At 37.0% G+C, this 19,822-nt stretch overlaps 1 protein-coding gene and 1 long non-coding RNA gene across 3 annotated transcripts; one reads left to right on the top strand and one right to left on the bottom strand.

The window, feature by feature from the left end:
* The first annotated feature begins 865 nt into the window (after positions 1-865).
* scn2b (sodium channel, voltage-gated, type II, beta) lies at positions 866-12,946 on the top strand. 2 transcript variants are annotated; one of them, XM_077566348.1, is made up of 5 exons: positions 868-1,129; positions 5,998-6,158; positions 6,231-6,447; positions 8,116-8,308; positions 9,359-12,946. In XM_077566348.1, exons 1-5 carry the CDS (start codon positions 1,048-1,050, stop codon positions 9,366-9,368), a joined length of 663 nt encoding a protein of 220 aa, XP_077422474.1. In that variant the 5' UTR covers positions 868-1,047; the 3' UTR covers positions 9,369-12,946. The 2 variants fall into 2 exon arrangements, with proteins under 2 accessions (XP_077422475.1, XP_077422474.1); XM_077566349.1 differs by lacking the exon at positions 9,359-12,946 and having other exon boundaries at positions 866-1,129; positions 8,116-8,312.
* LOC144052365 (uncharacterized) lies at positions 6,505-15,369 on the bottom strand. Its single transcript, XR_013294207.1, has 2 exons — positions 15,120-15,369; positions 6,505-8,237 (listed from the first exon to the last, which is right to left on the bottom strand). It is a non-coding gene; the product is annotated as an uncharacterized LOC144052365 (long non-coding RNA).
* Positions 15,370-19,822: the final 4,453 nt, after the last annotated feature.

The following is a 19,822-nucleotide window of genomic DNA, read 5'->3' as shown; positions in this document are numbered from 1 at the left end:
ATAATAATAATAATAATAATAATAATAATAATAATAAAGAGCCTTCCTTGTATTGCTTCCTTGTATTATTAATTGTAAAATATAAAATGTCAGGATGCAGTATAAAACCTAATTATCTTCCAATCTGAAGAAGGCGATACCTTGAGATGGGTTAATTATTTGTTTGGGTTGCACGGCTGCTTCACTTATTACAAACAATTACTAATAGGTCTCCTTCCCATTATAATGCATTGTATAATGGATTACTAGTACTAACTAGGAAATACTTTTCTAAATTCACACATATAGCACTTAATCTGATCTGATTTGACACGTATAGCCTGCACTGCAGCAGCAGGCTACTACTAACTTATAAAATGAAGCTTCATCAACCACATCATTTCAAATGTTATTTTATTCCCAGATGAATAATCATTGAAGCCAAATAAATATTATCAAAACAAAGGGAAAGCTGTGGTTTCATAATAGTAAAAAAAAAAAAAATACACTACAATTCTAAATATTTTACAACAACAAAATCGGCAATCCCAAAGCAAAAGAAACACATTGTCAGGAGAACTTTCACAAAACGAATTAACAATCAACGTCAATCTCTCTCTCTTTTTTTAAACTGCTGGGGGGGGGGGTGCAATGCATCGATAACATGTGTGAATTATTTTGGTTGTATTTATTTTCACCTCTTTCACTTAATTTTGGGTAATTAAATATTTGGCAGACAAGTTCCAGATTTTTAACCTGGCACGGTGATTGATAAGATTATTCCACTTAAAAAAACAACAACGAAACAGGCAACATTTTCAATCATTTAATTCCTGTACCTCCGCTTTCGCCCTCCCGCCTCTGTTGCAAACAATCAGGCAACCATGAGACCAACCGTCATAAGGCTACAGACACTGCCAGCCATGTCCTGCCTCTAAACATATGCTGTGTGTTTTATTTTTTAATCCTTTGTATTCACCTTAAATCCTATTTTTGCTCCTTTTTTGTACCCATCATCATTTTTCCAAAGGTGCAAAAACGTTGTGTGTGCTTCTCGAAGCAGCGGCCATGTGTCTGAGTGCGCTGGGGGAGATGAGGTCTGACGTTCGGCTACTGCTGTTGTCGGTGATGATGATGCTCTCAGCCTCCGGTAAGAAGCACACCGCCCTGCATTGTCAGGAGCGCTTCACTCAACACGCAAATCATAGCATCTTGTCACTAGATGTATGTGGCGTGTGCATGTATTAATTGCAATAACAAATGACGTCGCTCAATCAATACAACCGTGGTATTTTTAAAAACAGCTGCCTACGCCATTTCCCCCCTTTTTCTAAGGCCTAATAATACCCACTGTCGTCCAAATTTAAGATGTGCCAAATGAAGCCTATCATGGAGTCCACAGGTTTCTGTGGGGCCTGAGATGGACGTATTGATGCTACTGTACCAAGCCATTTGCAGCTCTTACCAAAACCTACAACCAAGATGAGCCTAATCATAATTAAAGCCACATAATCTCTTTACCTGATGGTACTGTGACATCAAATGAATAAGTGTGTGATATGTGCTACAAAGTGCCTTCTTGTTTTGTTTTTGGGGGTGGGGGCGGTATAATTTCAGTTTTTAACAGCGATCAAGGATATACATCACTTTGATAAATTGATTTAGTGATATCTAGATATGAAATTATCTAGAATGTGTGCCTGGAGTCTATACATATAACAAAAGCAATATGACACACAAATAAACTAATAATCACATGTGAAGAAAGGTGGGTCCATCCTATTTGACATCTTCCATCTACTCAGTTTCCATTCAATCCAGAATACATGCATCACATTTGGAAACCCTCAATTGAGTGACCCAATTGGGCTGCCACACCCTTTTCAGTCTCCATGTCAACAACTCATAAAGTCCTGTAGGAAAGCTTGTGGCGTAATACGTACATCAACAGATTTGTTTCCTATGCTGTGTTAAGATGTCAGCATTGTCTCCTCGGTGTGATAGCTCAATATACGTTTTCTTTTCTTTTCCATCCATGCATACCGTATGTGTAGCTCAAACAGTTGCTTTGACAGGTCAGTTACCGATTGTTGTCACTAGAGGGCAGCAACAGGCCACGCAACTAAGTTACCCGACCTTCACTTTATCTATGTATTAATTAATTAATGTATTTATTTATTTATTTTTTACTTATCTGTATTTATATAGCGCTTTCACAAAATGTCAAATGATGGCACAGGAAGAGTTTACGTTTAATGAGTACCCCATCCTCATGTACTAGTGGGTTTGTCTAATTCAATATTTAATGTACCAGTAACGTGTGGTAAGGTTCATGAACTGGTGAGGCATTTATATCAGTTAGATTTACAAATTGATGACCCAAACATGGTGGCCTATTTGTCAGCGAAACACTGAAAATTGAAAATAAATAAATGAAATACATATATTAGCCTTGTCTTTACACACATAATAAAGTTTGTGGCTATGTGGGAAATAGTTTCCAGAGATTTAGAAAGAGTTCATCATTAGCAATGGCAATTTATTTCCTTTTTAAAAGGCCACTCATTAGACTACTAAGTGTTGTGCAGAAAATGAATTTAGATTTAGGCCTAGCCTTTACTGAAATACAATATTATGTTCACATTTGAAACTTTTTGGGAAATTATATTATAAATGCACGGTTCAACATAAAAATAAAAATATATATCTACATTCAAAGTGTATTTTTTAATTTTTTTTTTTAGGAGCAGATTTTATTTAAAATGTTTTATTTTCTTACCTTTATCTTTTCTACTTTCCTGTAGCCTACAAGTGCCGTACTCATTTTCTTTTTTTGTGCTTCAAATTTTTATCCTGGCATGGTGATTGGTCATAAGGTCATTCGAATTAAAAAAAACAACAAAAACATGAAACAGAGACAATCTATTCAATCATTTCATTCCTGTGCGCACATCCCTGTAGTTGTACGTGTACAAGGCGGAAGTAGACTCACTGTGGCAACCCCTGATGAGACAGGACGAAAGTAACAACAAGAAGTTAATTTAGTTTGCCTTTACTGTCTTGTAGTGATGAACCCATAACCCTCAGTAAAGGAGCCTTGGGTCCGAAATCCTGATTTTTAAAAGCATGAAAAAGATTTGTTGTGAAACATCATCATATTGTCTAGTGGAAGTTGTTGGGATGTTGCACATTGTCACAACAGTCAAATGTTGATTGATTGCCGAGTGTATGATAGACAAATAAACAAAACATATTTGTAATATTTTAAACAATTTTAGAAGGTTGTGAGTATCTATTCTAATCCAAAAATCTGTTTCAACTGGTCATGGTCCCGCTCGTGGCTAAATCTTATTCTGAGTCGTACAACCAGTTGCCTCATTCTACCTGTACACTCAAGACGTCTGACACCACTTTACATTTTCGCTGATTCAAATGTGAATCTCTCAACTCAAGTTATGGCTTATGTAATTGCTCACTTTACGCCCGTGAGATTTTGCGTAACACAGGAATGAACCCAAGACGAAACCAGGATGGAAACCACTGTTTGGAGTGCAGATTCTACTAGCTTCTTTAGTTTTGAATGTGATTATCTATGCTAAGATTCAAACCTCCAAACTTTGAGGCAGACGTGTTAATCCCTCAACCACTGAGCTGCATATCAATGTTATATCGTTTCCTATCAAAATCACAGTGTTTGACTGGCCTATAATCCAAATGGGGTCCTTTGTCATTGGAATTGATCGGACCTGTAAGGAATGATGGTTTAGCAATTTTGAATACAAGTTTGCATTACATATTATACATACACATAACATAATTAAGCATTCACCTTCACTTTCTCTGCATTGACCTTGCAAATGTAACGTACACCGAATACACAAAGGCAGAAGAGATAGATCCATGCAGTCATAAGAAGGATGGGAGGTGTAACATTTTGGGTACCAGGAGTTGGTATGAAGTATGAGAAGGAGGCAAGTGAGGCAGCCAAAGATGGGAGGGGCAAAGAGACTGAGGTATGCATGAGGCTGCTTCACTGCAGTATTTCCTGTCTTTGCGAGTGCCTCTGTCTCAAAGCGTATCTTCCCGTCTTTCCCGTACAAGACTGCTGAGTCATTGATAGCTGTCGTTTAGTGGATATAAAATGTCTACACACCCCTGGTCAAATGCCAGTTTTTTTGTGACATAAAATATGAGAACCAAAATAATATTTCCATGGCATTAAATATACCGCAGAAGACAGTCATCATCAAGTGGAAAAATATTAAAACTATCATCATCACTTCCAGCTATTTCCCTCAGGCAGGCGCTATTCAACTATGCACATTAATTAAAATCAGAGGACATTTCAATAGCCATTACCTAAACAATAGCCTTAGTCATGGGGGGAATTTTGGAAGTCATTGGTAGCACAAAACCTTGAGACTTTTTTTTTTATGTGAGGTTAAACAAATCAACAATTGCGTTGTACGGGCTTTATAGATCTCATCAATGATGGACAAGGGTTTGAAACGATATATCTTGGTGTTGTTTTTTTTTCATGACAAAATCCTGCCATTTGAACAAGGGTGTGTAGACTTTTTATACCCACTCTATCGTACAGTATCGCTAAATGTATAAATGTGTGCGTTCGGACGTGTACGTTTGTGTGTATGTTATACTCTAGCAGCAAGAATGTGTAAAACGTGTGTGTCGATTGCAACGCACGCTTGAATATGTTGGGCCTGGTTGTGCAAGCGGTTACTGTTGGTCAGTATGTGGGAATGACAGCACAGCTTGCATGTTTATCTCACTGCTGACAATGCACACAGGGTGTGGGTGCCTATGTTTATTTGGATGTGGTTGAAGGTACACATTTCAAAACACACCTATATATATATATATATATATATATATATATATATGTGTATGTGTGTGTGTGTATGGGTGTGTGTGCTGCAGAAAGGCAGTGGTGCAGCAGCAGTGGGAACTGAGCCAGAAACACCCGACTGCAGTAGAGAATGGTGCAGAGTCCCATCACACACACACACACACACACACACACATTCTGTCTGGGGAGTGCAAATTCATGCTTTCCAAACTCATCATCATTCAAATAGACTACATCATTCAAATAAACTATGCCTATGTCACAACTTTGAATTTTTGGGGCTTTTATCCATTTTTGAGAATGTAATGAGGAAAAACTGGAAAAAAAATATATAGCAGCTTTGCTTTTGCAAGTTGACTCACCAAACTCACTTTTTTTTTTTTTATTATGAGATGATAGGCTACATCTCATCTCTGCAAATCATATCAATTTTGGGCCCTTAAAATCAGTGTAAATGTATTAGTAGGTGTTACGGCCAGTAAGTTGTTCATGCCAGAAATGCCATTAATCCAAAAACATTCATTTTAGGTTCATGTAAAGATTCTGACTTGTCCATAGATAAAGTGTTGTAGTTACGACCACACCAACCGAGACCAAGATATGATCATGACTCAAGAATATCAAGACTGAAACAAGACCAAGACTTTTGAAGGTCGAGACCAAGACAAGACCAAAAGTGTATATCAAGAAAAATCAAAAAAAAAATTAATAAATAAAAAAGCTGAAAAAATTACCACTTTTTTTTTTTTTTTATGAAATAGTACAATGAAACAAACCTAAGCACATTTGTTGTTTCACTTCGCAGTAGTAATGGCCCGGCCTGTGTCCGAGACCGAGGCAAGACCAAATGTTTATAAAAAAAAACTTTAAAAAAACTCAAGTAAGGTTGTTTGGCTATTAAATGTAGAGATGCTATCCGTTTTTTTTAATGGATATACTGTGGTCTTCCGTCATGGCAGAATCCAAGCTCATCACTGTGAGGGGTGCCATTGGTTAAAAGTGTGTTATGTTTTGCTTGTTTGACATCTCAACAACGCCCTTTTCTTTCCAAAGGACGGGTAGCTTTCATAAGTTTTGACATTGGAAAATCTGAAATAAATTTATTGCGTACATACCACTCAAGTAATAACATGTTTTTGTGAATCTTTCAGGTTGTTCAAGCATGGATGTCATTGTGGCCAGTAAAATCAACGTAATGAATGGATCCGATATCAGAATCCAATGCACTTTCACGTCCTGTTATAAGATAGACACAAACAAGTTTGTCATGAACTGGACCTACCATGAATCAATCAACGACACAGAAAGAATGGTAAGAAAAAATCTGCCGAATGTGAATTTTCAAACTGCAGTTACCAACTATACTTTCTGTCTGTTTCCAAAGTTTTTCGCATACTACAGGAAGAAAGGAATGGTGCCTTTGCTTCCAGAGCGCTTTGGAGAAAGGGTGCTGTTTGCGGGAAACCTGGAAAAGAATGACCTGTCAATCACCCTGTTAGATGTTCAGGAGGAAGATGAAGGGATTTACAACTGTTATGTGATCAATCCTCCGGACCGCATACATGGACACGGGGCCATAAAGCTTAAGGTTTTTACTGAACGTAAGATACTAACACTTGTCCTTCATAATCCAAAACGTGCCCCGAAGATACACTCAATACAGCTTCATATTCTTTTAATACCTGTCACATAACAAATGTTTCATCAAAAGTTCACCTTATACTTGAGATACTTGTGAGATACGTATGATGATACCATGCACGACTTCCAGAGGTGTCAAAACCAGGTCCAGAAAGTGACAATCCTGCCACAGTTTAGCCACAGATGACCTCTAAAGTTTTATGTGAGAATGTCGTTCAAAAATCTTGTACAGGTGTAGAAGTGTCTAACGTTAGTGGTTCCACTCTATACGTGTTGCAATCGACTAAAGTCCAGTCCCGTTAGCTAGGTGTCTTAACTCGACTATGGGAAATTCAATTGGGTACAATTTCAGTTGGACTAAGGTATTTGGATGTAGGGGTATAAGTCAGTTTCACGTAAGACTGACCCAATCATAACATTTTCTTTACCACCAACACGAAGTGACTTCAACCCGTTCCATATCTCTCGTGTTTTTATATGAGTGAGCTTCTTTGCGTTGGTTGTGTCGTCTTGGGGTGGATCTCTGCTAAAGAGCTGAAAAAGAAGGATTATTGAAACAAAGCAATCATCGTAGTAGCTTATTAACTCATCCACTCCATGCCATTTTCACTGAAGCAACCCCCTTCGCTCCTGGCTGTTTTACTGGATTTTGACTGATTTTGGAAGGTCCACAGAATCTTCTGTTCTATAGCTATAAAAACATGGAACCTACCAAAATAAATAATTAGTCACTTCTTTTCATCAGGAAAACAATATATTTCTATCTGTTTCTGTTTTGCAGCAATTAGCATTAGAATATAGCTAAGTTTCATCATGATTCACAAATCTGTTGAAAACACTGGGTTGATCTCTTATACTCTGCTGCCACCTGATGGCCTTTTTTGTAATAAATACCATTACTTTAAGTAACCTCTTCATGTCAGAAGCTGTATCAAAGCCTTCTGTATCCTCTAGCATAAAAAAAGATTAAAAAAAAACGTATGAATATATTTTTGGGAGTGCAGCTCAAAGTATTAAAAAACATATTTATACATTTTTGGGGTTTGCATGAGTTAAACGAACACCAAAGATAGTTTTTGATATTCATTCTCTTAAATTTCGAAATTGGGTCAGGTATGTAAAACCCAAATCACAAACATTTCTGTGAGCGTTTACCAATTACAGTCCATGAGGTGGGCATTCTGTTATAACTGACAAACTGTCCCTCAGTCTATCACTGATGGATGCCCGTTTTATTGCCGCCTCTAGATGTCAGTCCTAAAATAGTGGTGACGGACTGCCGATTACAGTTTGGTTCATCTTGAAAAAAATGACGATAACAAACCGGAAACAATCCAGCACAATTCTGTAAATTTCCCACCCCTGGAAATAACCATACGTAGCATTATGTGTGTGTTTCTTTGATGCTGTGGACCTTCTGCTCATGAGTCAGCTTTTTATTTATTAATGGCCTGCGGGAGGCTGAACTTGGTCCCTCAGCATCTTTCTCCCACTCACACATTAGCCAGGCTAACTCAGCAGTACTTTCTATCCACTCTGTTTAATCAGCCCAGTCGAGCTTTTAGCTAGCACCGCACTCCATCTCTTGTCTATAGGATGTACTTAACTCGCTCCTTTGCTTCTCTCAGTTCCACCACAGAGAGACTCGACAATTGCCGTTGCCATCGGGGCGTCAGTGGGCGGAGCGCTTGCTCTCCTTATCCTTTCCATGGTGGTTGTGAAATTTCTTCGTCATCATCTGAAACAGGATCTGACCTCAGAGGAGAAAATGGAGGAGGAGGGGAAATTAGAGGCCGAAGGTGTCGCAGAGGAGGGAACAAAGTAAGAAATCACGAATTCAAATCAGAAAGTTTCTGCAGCAGTGCTTGAGGACAAAAGGCCGTGTAGTTTTATTTAAAAGGACGCCCACACTGTTTAACTTCTGTCATATTGCCCACATAGTGCACTGTAAAAAAAAAAATAAAAAAATCTGTATTTTTTTTTTACAATAAAAAACTGGCAGTTGTGATTTGCCAAAATAATTCTGTAAAAATTACAATAGGAATGTTAACAGTTTTACAGGCAAAACCTTAAGTTCACTGTAAAAAATATATTCTTAAAAAACTCTTGTTTTTACGGATAAAAGCTGGCAGCAATTTTTAAAGAGTGTATAGAACTTACAATTTTGCCTGTAAAACGGTTTACATTTCTATTGTAATTTTTACAGAATTATTCTGGCAAAAAAAGCTACCAGATTTTGTTCTGTAAAAACAACAGAATTAAAAAAAAAAAAAAAAAGTGTCTAGAATTTATAGTTTTACAGCTACCAGATTTTTTTAGAAAAAATACAGATTTTTTTTTACAGTGTACCAAAGGACCTACTGACTAAAAGTGTTATTCTATCACTACTATGATGTAAATGTAACTGTATTGCAATGTTTTTTTTGTTTTACAGTTTACCCGTGTTTAAATTACAGTAATTTGTGCATTATACAAACAAAAGTAATCTTTTTAATAATTTATTACTGTCAAATCAACAGTTGTGTTTGATTCAAATTTACACTATAATATTAATGTAAATTACACAATGCTTCATTGTTTTTGTATTTAAAATTCTTTATGTCACCATTTTACAGAAATTCACTGTTAATTTTACAGACATTTTTACAGTGTGGAGGCTATAGCTTTTCAGTTCAGGTCAGAACCAATGGGAGCGTTACGTTTACATACAGTCAATATTCGGGTTAAGGTCAAAATTCTAGTTTGCGAAACATTCAGGATAACCCGTTTGGATGCGTGAACGGACAGTTACTCGCGCATACAATGACTTGATTATTCTGTTCACAGATTTCTGACCCTCTTTTATCAAACTTTTTTTTCTGACATTTGCAGACAACTTTAAATGGGCATCAGAACAAACTAGTAGCCTGCAGAGCTGACTCCTCCCCTGGTAAACTTCAGAATATATGCGTCGTTTTTCCCCTGTCCATAAGAACCATTGACTGACTCATTAACCACCAAGTGCATCTGTTCCCTTTGCATGATTTTGTGTTTCAATGGGCACAAATGTGTTTTTACGTAAAATGTGTTTATCTCTTTACAGACAGCGGTTACATCTATATTTTAACTACTGGCATGTTAAATTTGTCCATCAATCCAAAGAACAAATTTGACATTGAATATGTATGACAGGTTACAGCTGTATCCTATGACCTCACAGTAAGACACAAGAAAAATAGTTTCTGTTGATATTTACTTCATGGACAAAAGTATTGGGACACTAGACCTCTACATGGCAATGAAAGAAAATATGGATTTTGTTTTGCATTAGCATAACTTTCTACAAGATGTTTGAGTTAACTGATGTCAAAAAATATCTGTTCTAGTTCATCCCAAAGGTGTTTGATGGGGTAGAGGTCAGGGTTATGACGTTTCTTCCACACCAAACTCATCCAATCAAACTTTTATAAACCTTGATTTGTGCCGTGGACCAGACGAAAAGTCTGAGTCAAGGTTAACTGAATAGCTTAGTGACTAAACCATACTTTAGGCCAACCCCTGGTTGACTGATCAATTGATTAAAAGTTTCCCAAATCTAAATATTTGAATTAGTGCTGTCAAAGTTAAAGCGTTAACTGATTAATTAATCACAAAAAATTATCGCATTAATCATGAATTAATGCAGATTAATCGGCACTATTATTTTGACTATAGATTATCCTTTAGCGTGACAGCGGATGGCTACGTTTAAGGTAGCACAGGTTGTGTTTTAGCAATAAACATAATTACGTGCATTAAAGTAAAGCACTTAATAAATGTTTGCGTATCGCATTCAAAATATTTGTTCATGTCAAAATATCGGGGTCATTGTTTTCCTTTTTAAATGATGCAAGTAATTAACTGATTAGAAAAAGAGGAGTTCAGTGTTCAGTGGGTCAAAAAATGTTGAAGATGTCCTCATAACATTAAATGTCAAAAGAATTAACACATAACCGCTGCGCTTCAAATTTGTCAGGGAAAAAATGGTGATAAAAAAGCATTTTTTTTAATTAGGCGATTAATCGTGATTAATCAAAATTTTAAGATGTGATTAATCTGATTTAAAGAATTAATCGTTTGACAGCTCTAATTTGAATACAATGTAGACAATATTTTTCTACTATTAAGAGTATATCATGTGTAACACATTTCAAAGCATTGAAACAAAAGCAATTTTATTTCCTCAAGCTCATTAAGCATAATCAAATTGCAATTATCAGTAATTGACTATTCAAATGTTTAAGCCAAGAAGCTTACCCCAGCAAAGCAGATCAAGTTTTAGCTTCCATTCTCCACTTTATTTTTTCTTAATATTAGTGCTGTCAAAGTTAGTGTTAATTCATTCATTAATCACAAAGGAATTATTGCATTAATTAATCGTGTATGAATGCAGATTAATCACACTCTTAATTTTGGCCGCAGATGTTTCCTTTAGCTTGACAGTGGATGGTTACGTTAAAGGTAGCACAGGTTGTGTTTGAGCAATAAGAATTACTACATGCAACAAAGTGAAGCATTTAATAAGTTTGCGTATGACATTCAGAATATTTGTTCATGTCAAACCTATTTCTTAAAATTTGATTTCATTTTAAATTATGGAAGTAATTAACTGTTGAGAAAAAGAGGAGGATAAGCATGTGCAGTGGATCGAAAAATGTTGAAGACATCTTCATAACATTAAATGACGAAAGAATTAACATATAACAGGTGTTCTTCAAATTTGGGGAGCAAAAAATGTTGATTAAAAAAAACGATTTAATCAAGTGATTAATCGTGATTAATCAAAATTCTAAGATGTGATTAATCTGATTTAAAAATGTAATCGTTTGACAGCTGTCTTAGCTGTCTATATGGCCACCATGTCTTTAAATACATGCACAGTTTCCCCCTGTACAGTATGTAGTCACATTTGGTTTTCATTATAATGAAGACAAAACACGCCAGTGGCGTTACAAAATGGTGTCTAATGTTTCTTAGAATATCCATAGCAGAGGTTTTCTTCCCCCTTCTTATTTTTCTCCATGCACAGTCACTTTGTCTTTGGGTGAAAGTATTTTTAGCTTTCAAAAGGGGGTTGCTCACGAAAGAAAGGCCTGGTTATGTTGAATGCACTGAATCATGTTTTTGTTGTTCTGGTGCACGTTTTCTGATTTTATCTTTGCATCATATAGCCTACAAATTGTAGGCTACTCTAATCCTGTGCTGGTTATACCATCTTATTCTTCCGTCTGTAATTAAAGGAAATGACAATTTCAGGCACATGTTCAGCCTGTGCTGAGTAAATCATCGCATCAAGGTAGAAAGTTAAGAGCTCAAAAACATCATCAGCAGTTAAACATGTGTCTGACTTTGTTTTCTTTAATTCTGCACCATAACCACGTGATCATATAAAAGCATGTACAGTGTAGTATACTGCCCTTAATGCATGTTAGTGAACACATTTCAACAACGTAAATTATGCCAGAATGAGAAACAAACATGAGCTCATGCATGCTTAATCTCTTCCACTGTGTAGCAATAAGCACCTTTTATTTATATGGCCCTTATTTGATTGTGCTGCGAGGGACTTGTTTTTGAAAAGAACAAATTGCTGCCTAGATGTTTTGTATCATTTTCTGTCATTCAAATATCTATACAAAAATGTCATATAGATACATAGATCCCAAATGAAGTCCAACTGGGATCATCTTTTATAGAGATTTACATTCCAAATTGCAGCAAAGCAAAAGTCGTGTGTGTGCGTGTGGGTGTTTTTAAAGATTTTCATTACGCCTTTCCTATCTCAAAGGTCAGGTCACTGTTTTGCACATTGTCACAAATTTAACAGTGATCTCAACTGCTGTTCATGGACAGCCTGCAAAAAATAACTTGTATTCCGATTTTTTTTTTTTTCCAGAACAGTACTGAGGCATTACCAAGTTCCCACATAGAACATACAATATTGGGTAGACGTAAAATAAACTTTACTCTGCTCTTTAAACAAATACAGTGAATCTCAGCCTTTTGCTAACAGATTTCACAGCTCGCAATATGCTTTTAGCAGTATGTCAAACTCATTTGGAACAAAAAAGTAACATACTGTAGCTACATGAGACTATTAAAAAGAAGAAAAAAAATGCTTTATTGTTAACGTCTAAAAGGATTGTGACTTTACCACAATGGGAAGATGCAGGTCCCAAAGTGTCAACAGTTGAGAATCACTGTTTTACATTATACTGTATTTGAGAGCATGTTTAAAAAACAACAACAACAAACGTGTTAAGGAGAAAAGCATATGAAAATGTATGTAAATGGTGTATTAGAAGGTGTAGACTTTGTAATCAGAACATGGCATGGTGATCGTATGCTAAGGAAGATATGTATGTTTTCCATTTATCTTTCATTTAAGCACTGTGAATGTTTGGGGGGGGAAGCAATATGTTAATAAAGTATTTCATCATATTTGACTGATTTATTACATGACAATGTGTAACCTGTATGCCCATACATCCCAAACAAACATTATGAAACTATTGCTACATTTATTTCATCAGATGAAAATTTAAAAAAAAAATTAATTCACTGACAGATAGGGTAGCATCTGATTCTGCTCCACTGTGACTTTTTAATTGCTTTACGAAACAGTTAGGTCCCTGGAGCTGGAGTGCCTGCCTGCCCATAAGGAGAACTGGCCAAATATTGATACGGACGATAAAAGAAGAGCTGACAACATCCAAGAAAAAGAGATCTGTATTTAAGAGACTGTGTTAAAAGACAAGCCTTTGGAGTTTTTTGTTTTGTTTTGGAAAAAAAAAAAGCTATCCCAAGATGGGATTAACTCACTGAAGAGAAACAAGTTCAAGGGTCCCACTAATTACAATAACTATATTCAGGGTAATGCTGAGTACTACTTTATGTTTAATCATTTGTTATGATTTTGTACGTGAAACCGGCCCCAAAAAGGTAGTGTATAGATTGCTGCCTCCACAACTTAAAATTATTTTATTGTCTATATGGGCGTTAGATTTTTTTTCCTCCACACTCTCTGCTTTCGCAAATAAAAGCACAGATGTGATTTTGACACCTAGAAACTGTTTTAAACAATGGGGTGTTCACATAGGACAAATGTAGACAGCAATGCCGGCATTTCAATGGATGGCTCCAAAATTGCATCAATTCTGTGTTATGTTTGCATAGTACTGCACTGCATCTTACTTCCAAAGTGCCCCATTTAGAGTCCTACATAGTGCAGTGTCGTATATCTTGGCTTTATCACGTATACATTCATCTACGTACACATCAAGTAGGTAAATGGGCTGCGGGAGAAGGGGTGGTCATGACTGTAAAATATATATAAAACACAGATGTTTGGTGCATCTACTATACTAGGCAGTAACCACGAGAGGCAAAGCCAAGCTGAGCCAAGCTGCATTCAGAGGTCAACTGGGACGACTTGCATTACTGCATTACTTTGCATTTTTGCACACGTGACGTTTTTTTTCTTCCCCAACATCTTCATATATATATATATATATATATATATATATATATATATATATACACACACACATTCCGATATATTATATTGTAAATGAAAGTAATGCAAATGTTTGTATCATATAATAGGAACAAAAAAATTACGGTGAGACCACGCTCAAGTCCTTAAATAATACTTAAATCCTTAAATAAGCCAACTAAACATTTGTGTGTGTGTGTGTGTAAGCCAATTTGAACTTGGACGATGAATAAATATTTTTTTTTCTTTTTTGGGATGGTGATGATGAATGGAAGACACGGTAAAGTGTTAAAAGTTCAGTCAAAATATTAATGAAAATTATAAGCCATTGTGTTTGTTTTATTTGGGAAATATTTAGATCCTTGACGCTATCACACAATTTAGAGAAAAGGGTTTGTACACAATTCTAAAGGATGCTGCATGCCTTTAAACCATTCTATCTTCTACAGTATTTCAACTATTCTATCCATCCATACATTTTCTGTACAGTACTTGTCCTCATTAAGGTCACAGGTAAGATGGAGTCGATCCCTGCACACCAAGACTGATCGGCAGTCCGACAACCGTTCACACTCACACAATTCGAAGTCTTCAATTAAAATAAAATATATCTTAAAATGTGCAGGGAGGACATGCAAATGTCAATCGGGAATTTGATCTTGGGCACACTTGCTAACCACAAAACACATGTGCTGTCCTGAAGCATTCAAAACAACTACAAATTACAACAATTATATAATGTGACTATTTTGATTAATCCCTTTCTGAACACAATTTCTCACAGGCTATTTCTAGCTTTAAAAAAAACAGCAGTTCAACAACCACAAAAATAATACTAAATTCCTTTTAATTGTCATAAATGGACAAATTGTAGTTCTCAAAAAGCATGGAAGGAATAAAAGTGTAACTGACGTAATTATATTATAAAAATTCTTCCTGTATCAAGTTCATCACAACCATTTTGAAATATCCTTAATTTTTTAGGCCAAGCACACAGTCTGCACAATCCTCGCATCAAATCCCCGCACACATGCTTATCAAATATTTCACGATGTCTGCGACATACAGCTAACACTTGCAAAACTTTGAGTCCAAACGTGTGTTTTAAACTGGACTCACCTTTTTATTTTATCCTGTCAGACGAATCAGCCAGGACGATTAGTAAAGAAACCACACGGATGAGATGGTGGACCAAAGAGAAAGGTTTAAAAAAAAAAGAGTCATGTTGAGGAGTGAAAGAGGATTCTCGGATGGGGACAGATGTGAAGATGAGGCTGAGAGAGGGCCACTCAGGATGGTCTGTGAAATGTGCTCACTCACCGGCTGGTGCAAAGAGAGAGAGAGAGAGAAAGAGAGGGAGGGAGTGAGCGAGAGAAAGGAGAGGAGAGAGCGGGCCGAAGCGCCGGGTGATAGGAAGGTTAATCAGACTGTGTGCGCGCGCGGGGCGGGTCACGTCCAGGAAGATGATGTCGGTGTGGTCGAGAAAGGGTTACGACCTCTGTGTGTTTGTGTGTGTCTGTGTGTGTATTTGTGTATGTGCGTGGCAGTGATCTTAGCCATGTGGCTTCACTGCAGCATTTCAGCGCCTTGGCCGTCCCAGAAAGAGATCCTCCACACCCTCCCTCCCTCAACCTCCCTCCCTCCCTCTCATGTTACTCCCTTTTGCCTCCTGTCACATCGACTCCCCTCAGACCTTTTCTGCCTTTCCGCAAATTCCTCTTTCCCTCCCACCATTATTTGCTCCCACAGCTCACTAATATTCTCCTCTCCCCGCCGCTCATCAGTGTAATGTCCTCTCTCTTGCTCCGCCTTGCAAGCCTTCCAAGGTCACCCCGTCCAGGAGCAGGTGTGTGTGCACATATGCCACTGCCACTACATATTAGAGTGCACATGCAAAGACTTACGAGTAAATCCATTGCATCAGGTTTAGAGAATCTTCAAGTATGAATCTGTAGTAACTACATGAGGCAGAATGAGGAAGTGTAACATGCACTAATCGTAATAATCATTTGAAGGGCACCAGGGCCGGCCCTAGGTGATTTGGTGCCCTAGGCAAAAGTGTAGAATGTAGCAATATATATATATATATATATACCGCCCGAAGCCAGCTTTGACCCTTGTGAGGACTAAGCGGTTAAGAAAATGGATGGATGGATGGATATACTGTATATAATAGCACACCACACAATAAATACTAAATTTCACAATTACAATTACAAATTATAAAAATAAATAGCATAAGTACTATGCAAAACTGTTTAGTGCAATTATTTTGTGCTGACTGACATTAGTAAAAAATACAAAATGTTTTCAAACTATGTACAATATATTTGAAAAAAAAGGAATAAAAAAATAAATATAAAAACACAGAAGTGGGCATTCCGTCAATATTGATGAAAGGTCCGTCAATAACGGACGCCCATTTTGTTGACAATTGACGGGAAACTTCGAAAATTGACAAGCTTGGCGTAAGGGGGTCGTCAATGTAATCGTCAATCCGTCAATAAATTCTGCAATCCGTCAATGACAGATGTCCCGTTTTGGTGACTTATTGACAATGACGGAACGCTGACGGATGCCCACTTCGAATGGCAAAAATATTGACGGACGCTCATTTTGCTGAGCAATCAACAAATGACGAATTGATGGTTTATTACGGGTATTTTTTTTAATCAAACTCAAAGCGCAAGAGAACACTTTATAACATTTTATTTTAGAAAACATGAGGGGGGGGGGGGAATTGTATCTTTTTTTTTGCCCTGCAATTTAGTGTCCCCTCCACTAGATGGCACCCTAGGTGACCGCCTAGTTTGCCTATTCCCAAGGCCCTGCTCTGTACTGTGCAGATCTATCCAAAACAAGACTTTTTTGGGGCGATCAATATTAAACTGGATACCTTCGTGACCTACCTTCTGTATTTATGCCTTCATGTTGACAGACAGATCAATTGATTATTCACTAAGAAAATAAACAAAATAGCTAATGATAGTGTAGTGGTTCATATTGATTACTTTTACTACTCACAAGAAAAGACATTCAATGAGGGGTGGAGCAAAATATCAATTTTGCATTAGATCACTCATGGTACAGTATCAATACACCAGAATTTAAGAGTTGCACAATAACTGGACATGTCAGCATTTTTACAAAATAATATTATTAATAATATTTTTAGTAAATGTATTTCTAATCATTATTATTATTATTATTATTATTATTATTATTATTATTATTATTATTATTATTATTATTATTATTATTATTATTATTATGTGTGGTCCAGTCAAACCTGGGCTTGAATCCGCTTCGCCATTGTTTTTACTTTTTCAATTGTCTGGTGGGTGTTTTTTTTGTTTGTTTTTTACCTACAGTAATTGAAATCACAGAAGAAGTGTGAATTGTGTGCATTAGCTCTAGTTCGGTTTTGCTGTCATCTACTTTCTGCCGCTAGAATGAAGCACTCCATCTTGGTCCTATCAGCATTAGAGATGAGCAACTGTGCATGTCAAACTTTTAATGAGAGTTAATGGGAAATAGGTTGTTAACACACCTGCACAAGCCGGTGCATAAAAAAAAAGAAGGGTTTGGGGGGGTCTCATTTACGCTAATGTGGGCGAAAAAACGTTAACCACTACACAAACAATGGCTGTTTTTGCACATGGCCAGCGGGATGCTGTAATAATGCTTTATTGTGGTATCTGCACTTTCACGTTATTTAAAGTTAACAATTTGATTGTAGAGGCTAGCTAACATCTATCCTTAAGTCACATTTCCCATCTATGTATAAGTCTAGGCTGAGGTGTTGATGAGAACACTGCCGGTTGTTAAGCCAGGAAGTGATGAATCCAGTGAAGGAGGTCAGTCTGCACATTGAAGGTGTGGATCACAATCCCTCACTGCCACTGCAGGGTTGCGTTGGTGGTTTAGATGAGATTTATGGAAGGTCCTTTTGCATTGTGTAATCTTGGTGAAGGACTCCTTTTATGGGTTCAAGTAGGTTCCTTTCAGAGAAAGAATATAACCTAGGCGACTCGATTAAAAGCTTCAGGGGGTCTACAGATTATGATGCATTTGTCTTTGATGACTTCTGTGTTAAAATGAGTTAACACAACATTCTATTATAGACTGGACTGTGATTACCAACTGCTAGTGAACTGTGAGAGATCATCAGGTGTGAAGCAGGACTAAATAATATTATTTATTTACTACAAATAATGCATCTTTGTCCATCTATGTATATGTATATATTGCCAGGAAAAACAATTAAATGCTCTTTCACTAGATGGAAGAAGGTAGAATTAACTTGTGTATCCATTTGTTGCCATTCATACAGTAGAATAAGGCACATTCTTTTTTTTCCAGAAAAAAAAGAAAAAAGTATAAGGCACATTCACTAAGTACATGTTTGAATAAATTGAGACTGGATAGTCTGAAAAATGTCTTATGTGGTAAAGGGTGTATCAGATTAAATTGTCTATCCTTTTTCTACCACTTACCCTTTTCAGGATCACGGATGAATTCGAGCAAAGGGTTCATTTGTCAACAAGCAATAGCCAAGGCATCACCGTGCACAACATCAAATGACCACAATCCTGGTTCAATAAATATCAAAACCTTGGTCATTTCCTGTCTGTCTGTTAATGCACAAGGCACTCAATTTGTGAAGCAATGAGCTTTATGCAAGAAGCACTTAGCCATTGAGGTAACATTCTACAATAACACATTCTTTTTATTGCTTCTAAGGAATACTCTAAAATGGAGATTACATATTCTGAACACACTACAGCGGTGCCTCAATATTGTCCCAGTAGTTTTGTTTACATACCCTCACTTCTTCAAGTCAGAATGTGTTGTTGTTTTTATATATTTACAGTTGACGGAAGGGTTGACAAACTTTGGACGGGAACTTCTGTGGCTCAGCCCCGCCACAGAGGCTCCAAGAGTTTTAATGGCAGAAATGGAGGAGGGATTTATTGTCGAGTATAGCCGTGAGAGCCGGAAATAATGGCATGTTCAGTTGCAGGTCAACTTAGATACATTAGTTAGCTGCTACAGCTCTAGCGGCATACCACTGGTGAGCACGCTTGTCACTCAATTTACCTGTAGAGTATATCAAATAATGTTTCTCCAAATTATTAATTTGTTGCCGTCGTCCCAGGTGATATCATGGAGGGGTTGTTATTGTGAATGTGTATCCATATCTATGTCCTTCACATCCGCGCCAGGCATATCGTCTCGTTGTCATGGAGACAACCTGTCCAGCTGTAGTTCTTCATCCAGGGCAAAAGTCCAGATAAAACACCTTATAGGAGTAGGCCGACAACAATTTAGTCGGACCTTGAGTCTCTCAAGATGAGACACAAACTTCTCCTCTGTGACAGCTACTTTTCAAAGGAACACAAACATTTCCTCCATCTTGCGATTTCAGTGTTAATCGCTAGTACAACACCATCCAGAAAGATCGGAAGCTTGAACTCTCCAATGAAGCTGTGTTGGTCAATTGAATTTTTAGATAAATCGGAACTCTAAAATATCTGGTCTATCACCAGTCTAAGGTATATCATGCCTATTGGCCAGCTAGACTTCAACTCACCCTCATGAGAGCAAGCTATATAGAAAATGAATAGATTGATGTAAATAAATCTGATGCCAACAGTTTCTTATTTTAATGTCCAGTGGGCTCATTTCTTTCAATGCTTGACCTTGGATGTTCTACTGCCATCTGTTCGGATTAACCATGATATTAACACATATCAAGATGTCTGTCTTGCCATTGAACAAGGTCAGATGGTGCCAGTGCAAGATAACGGGAGGCAGCGCAA

Source organism: Vanacampus margaritifer, chromosome 5, assembly GCF_051991255.1.
Source record: "Vanacampus margaritifer isolate UIUO_Vmar chromosome 5, RoL_Vmar_1.0, whole genome shotgun sequence".
In the NCBI taxonomy this organism is placed as follows: domain Eukaryota; kingdom Metazoa; phylum Chordata; class Actinopteri; order Syngnathiformes; family Syngnathidae; genus Vanacampus; species Vanacampus margaritifer.
Note: the sequence above shows the minus strand (reverse complement) of the source record. Positions and strands in the feature narration are given on the sequence as shown.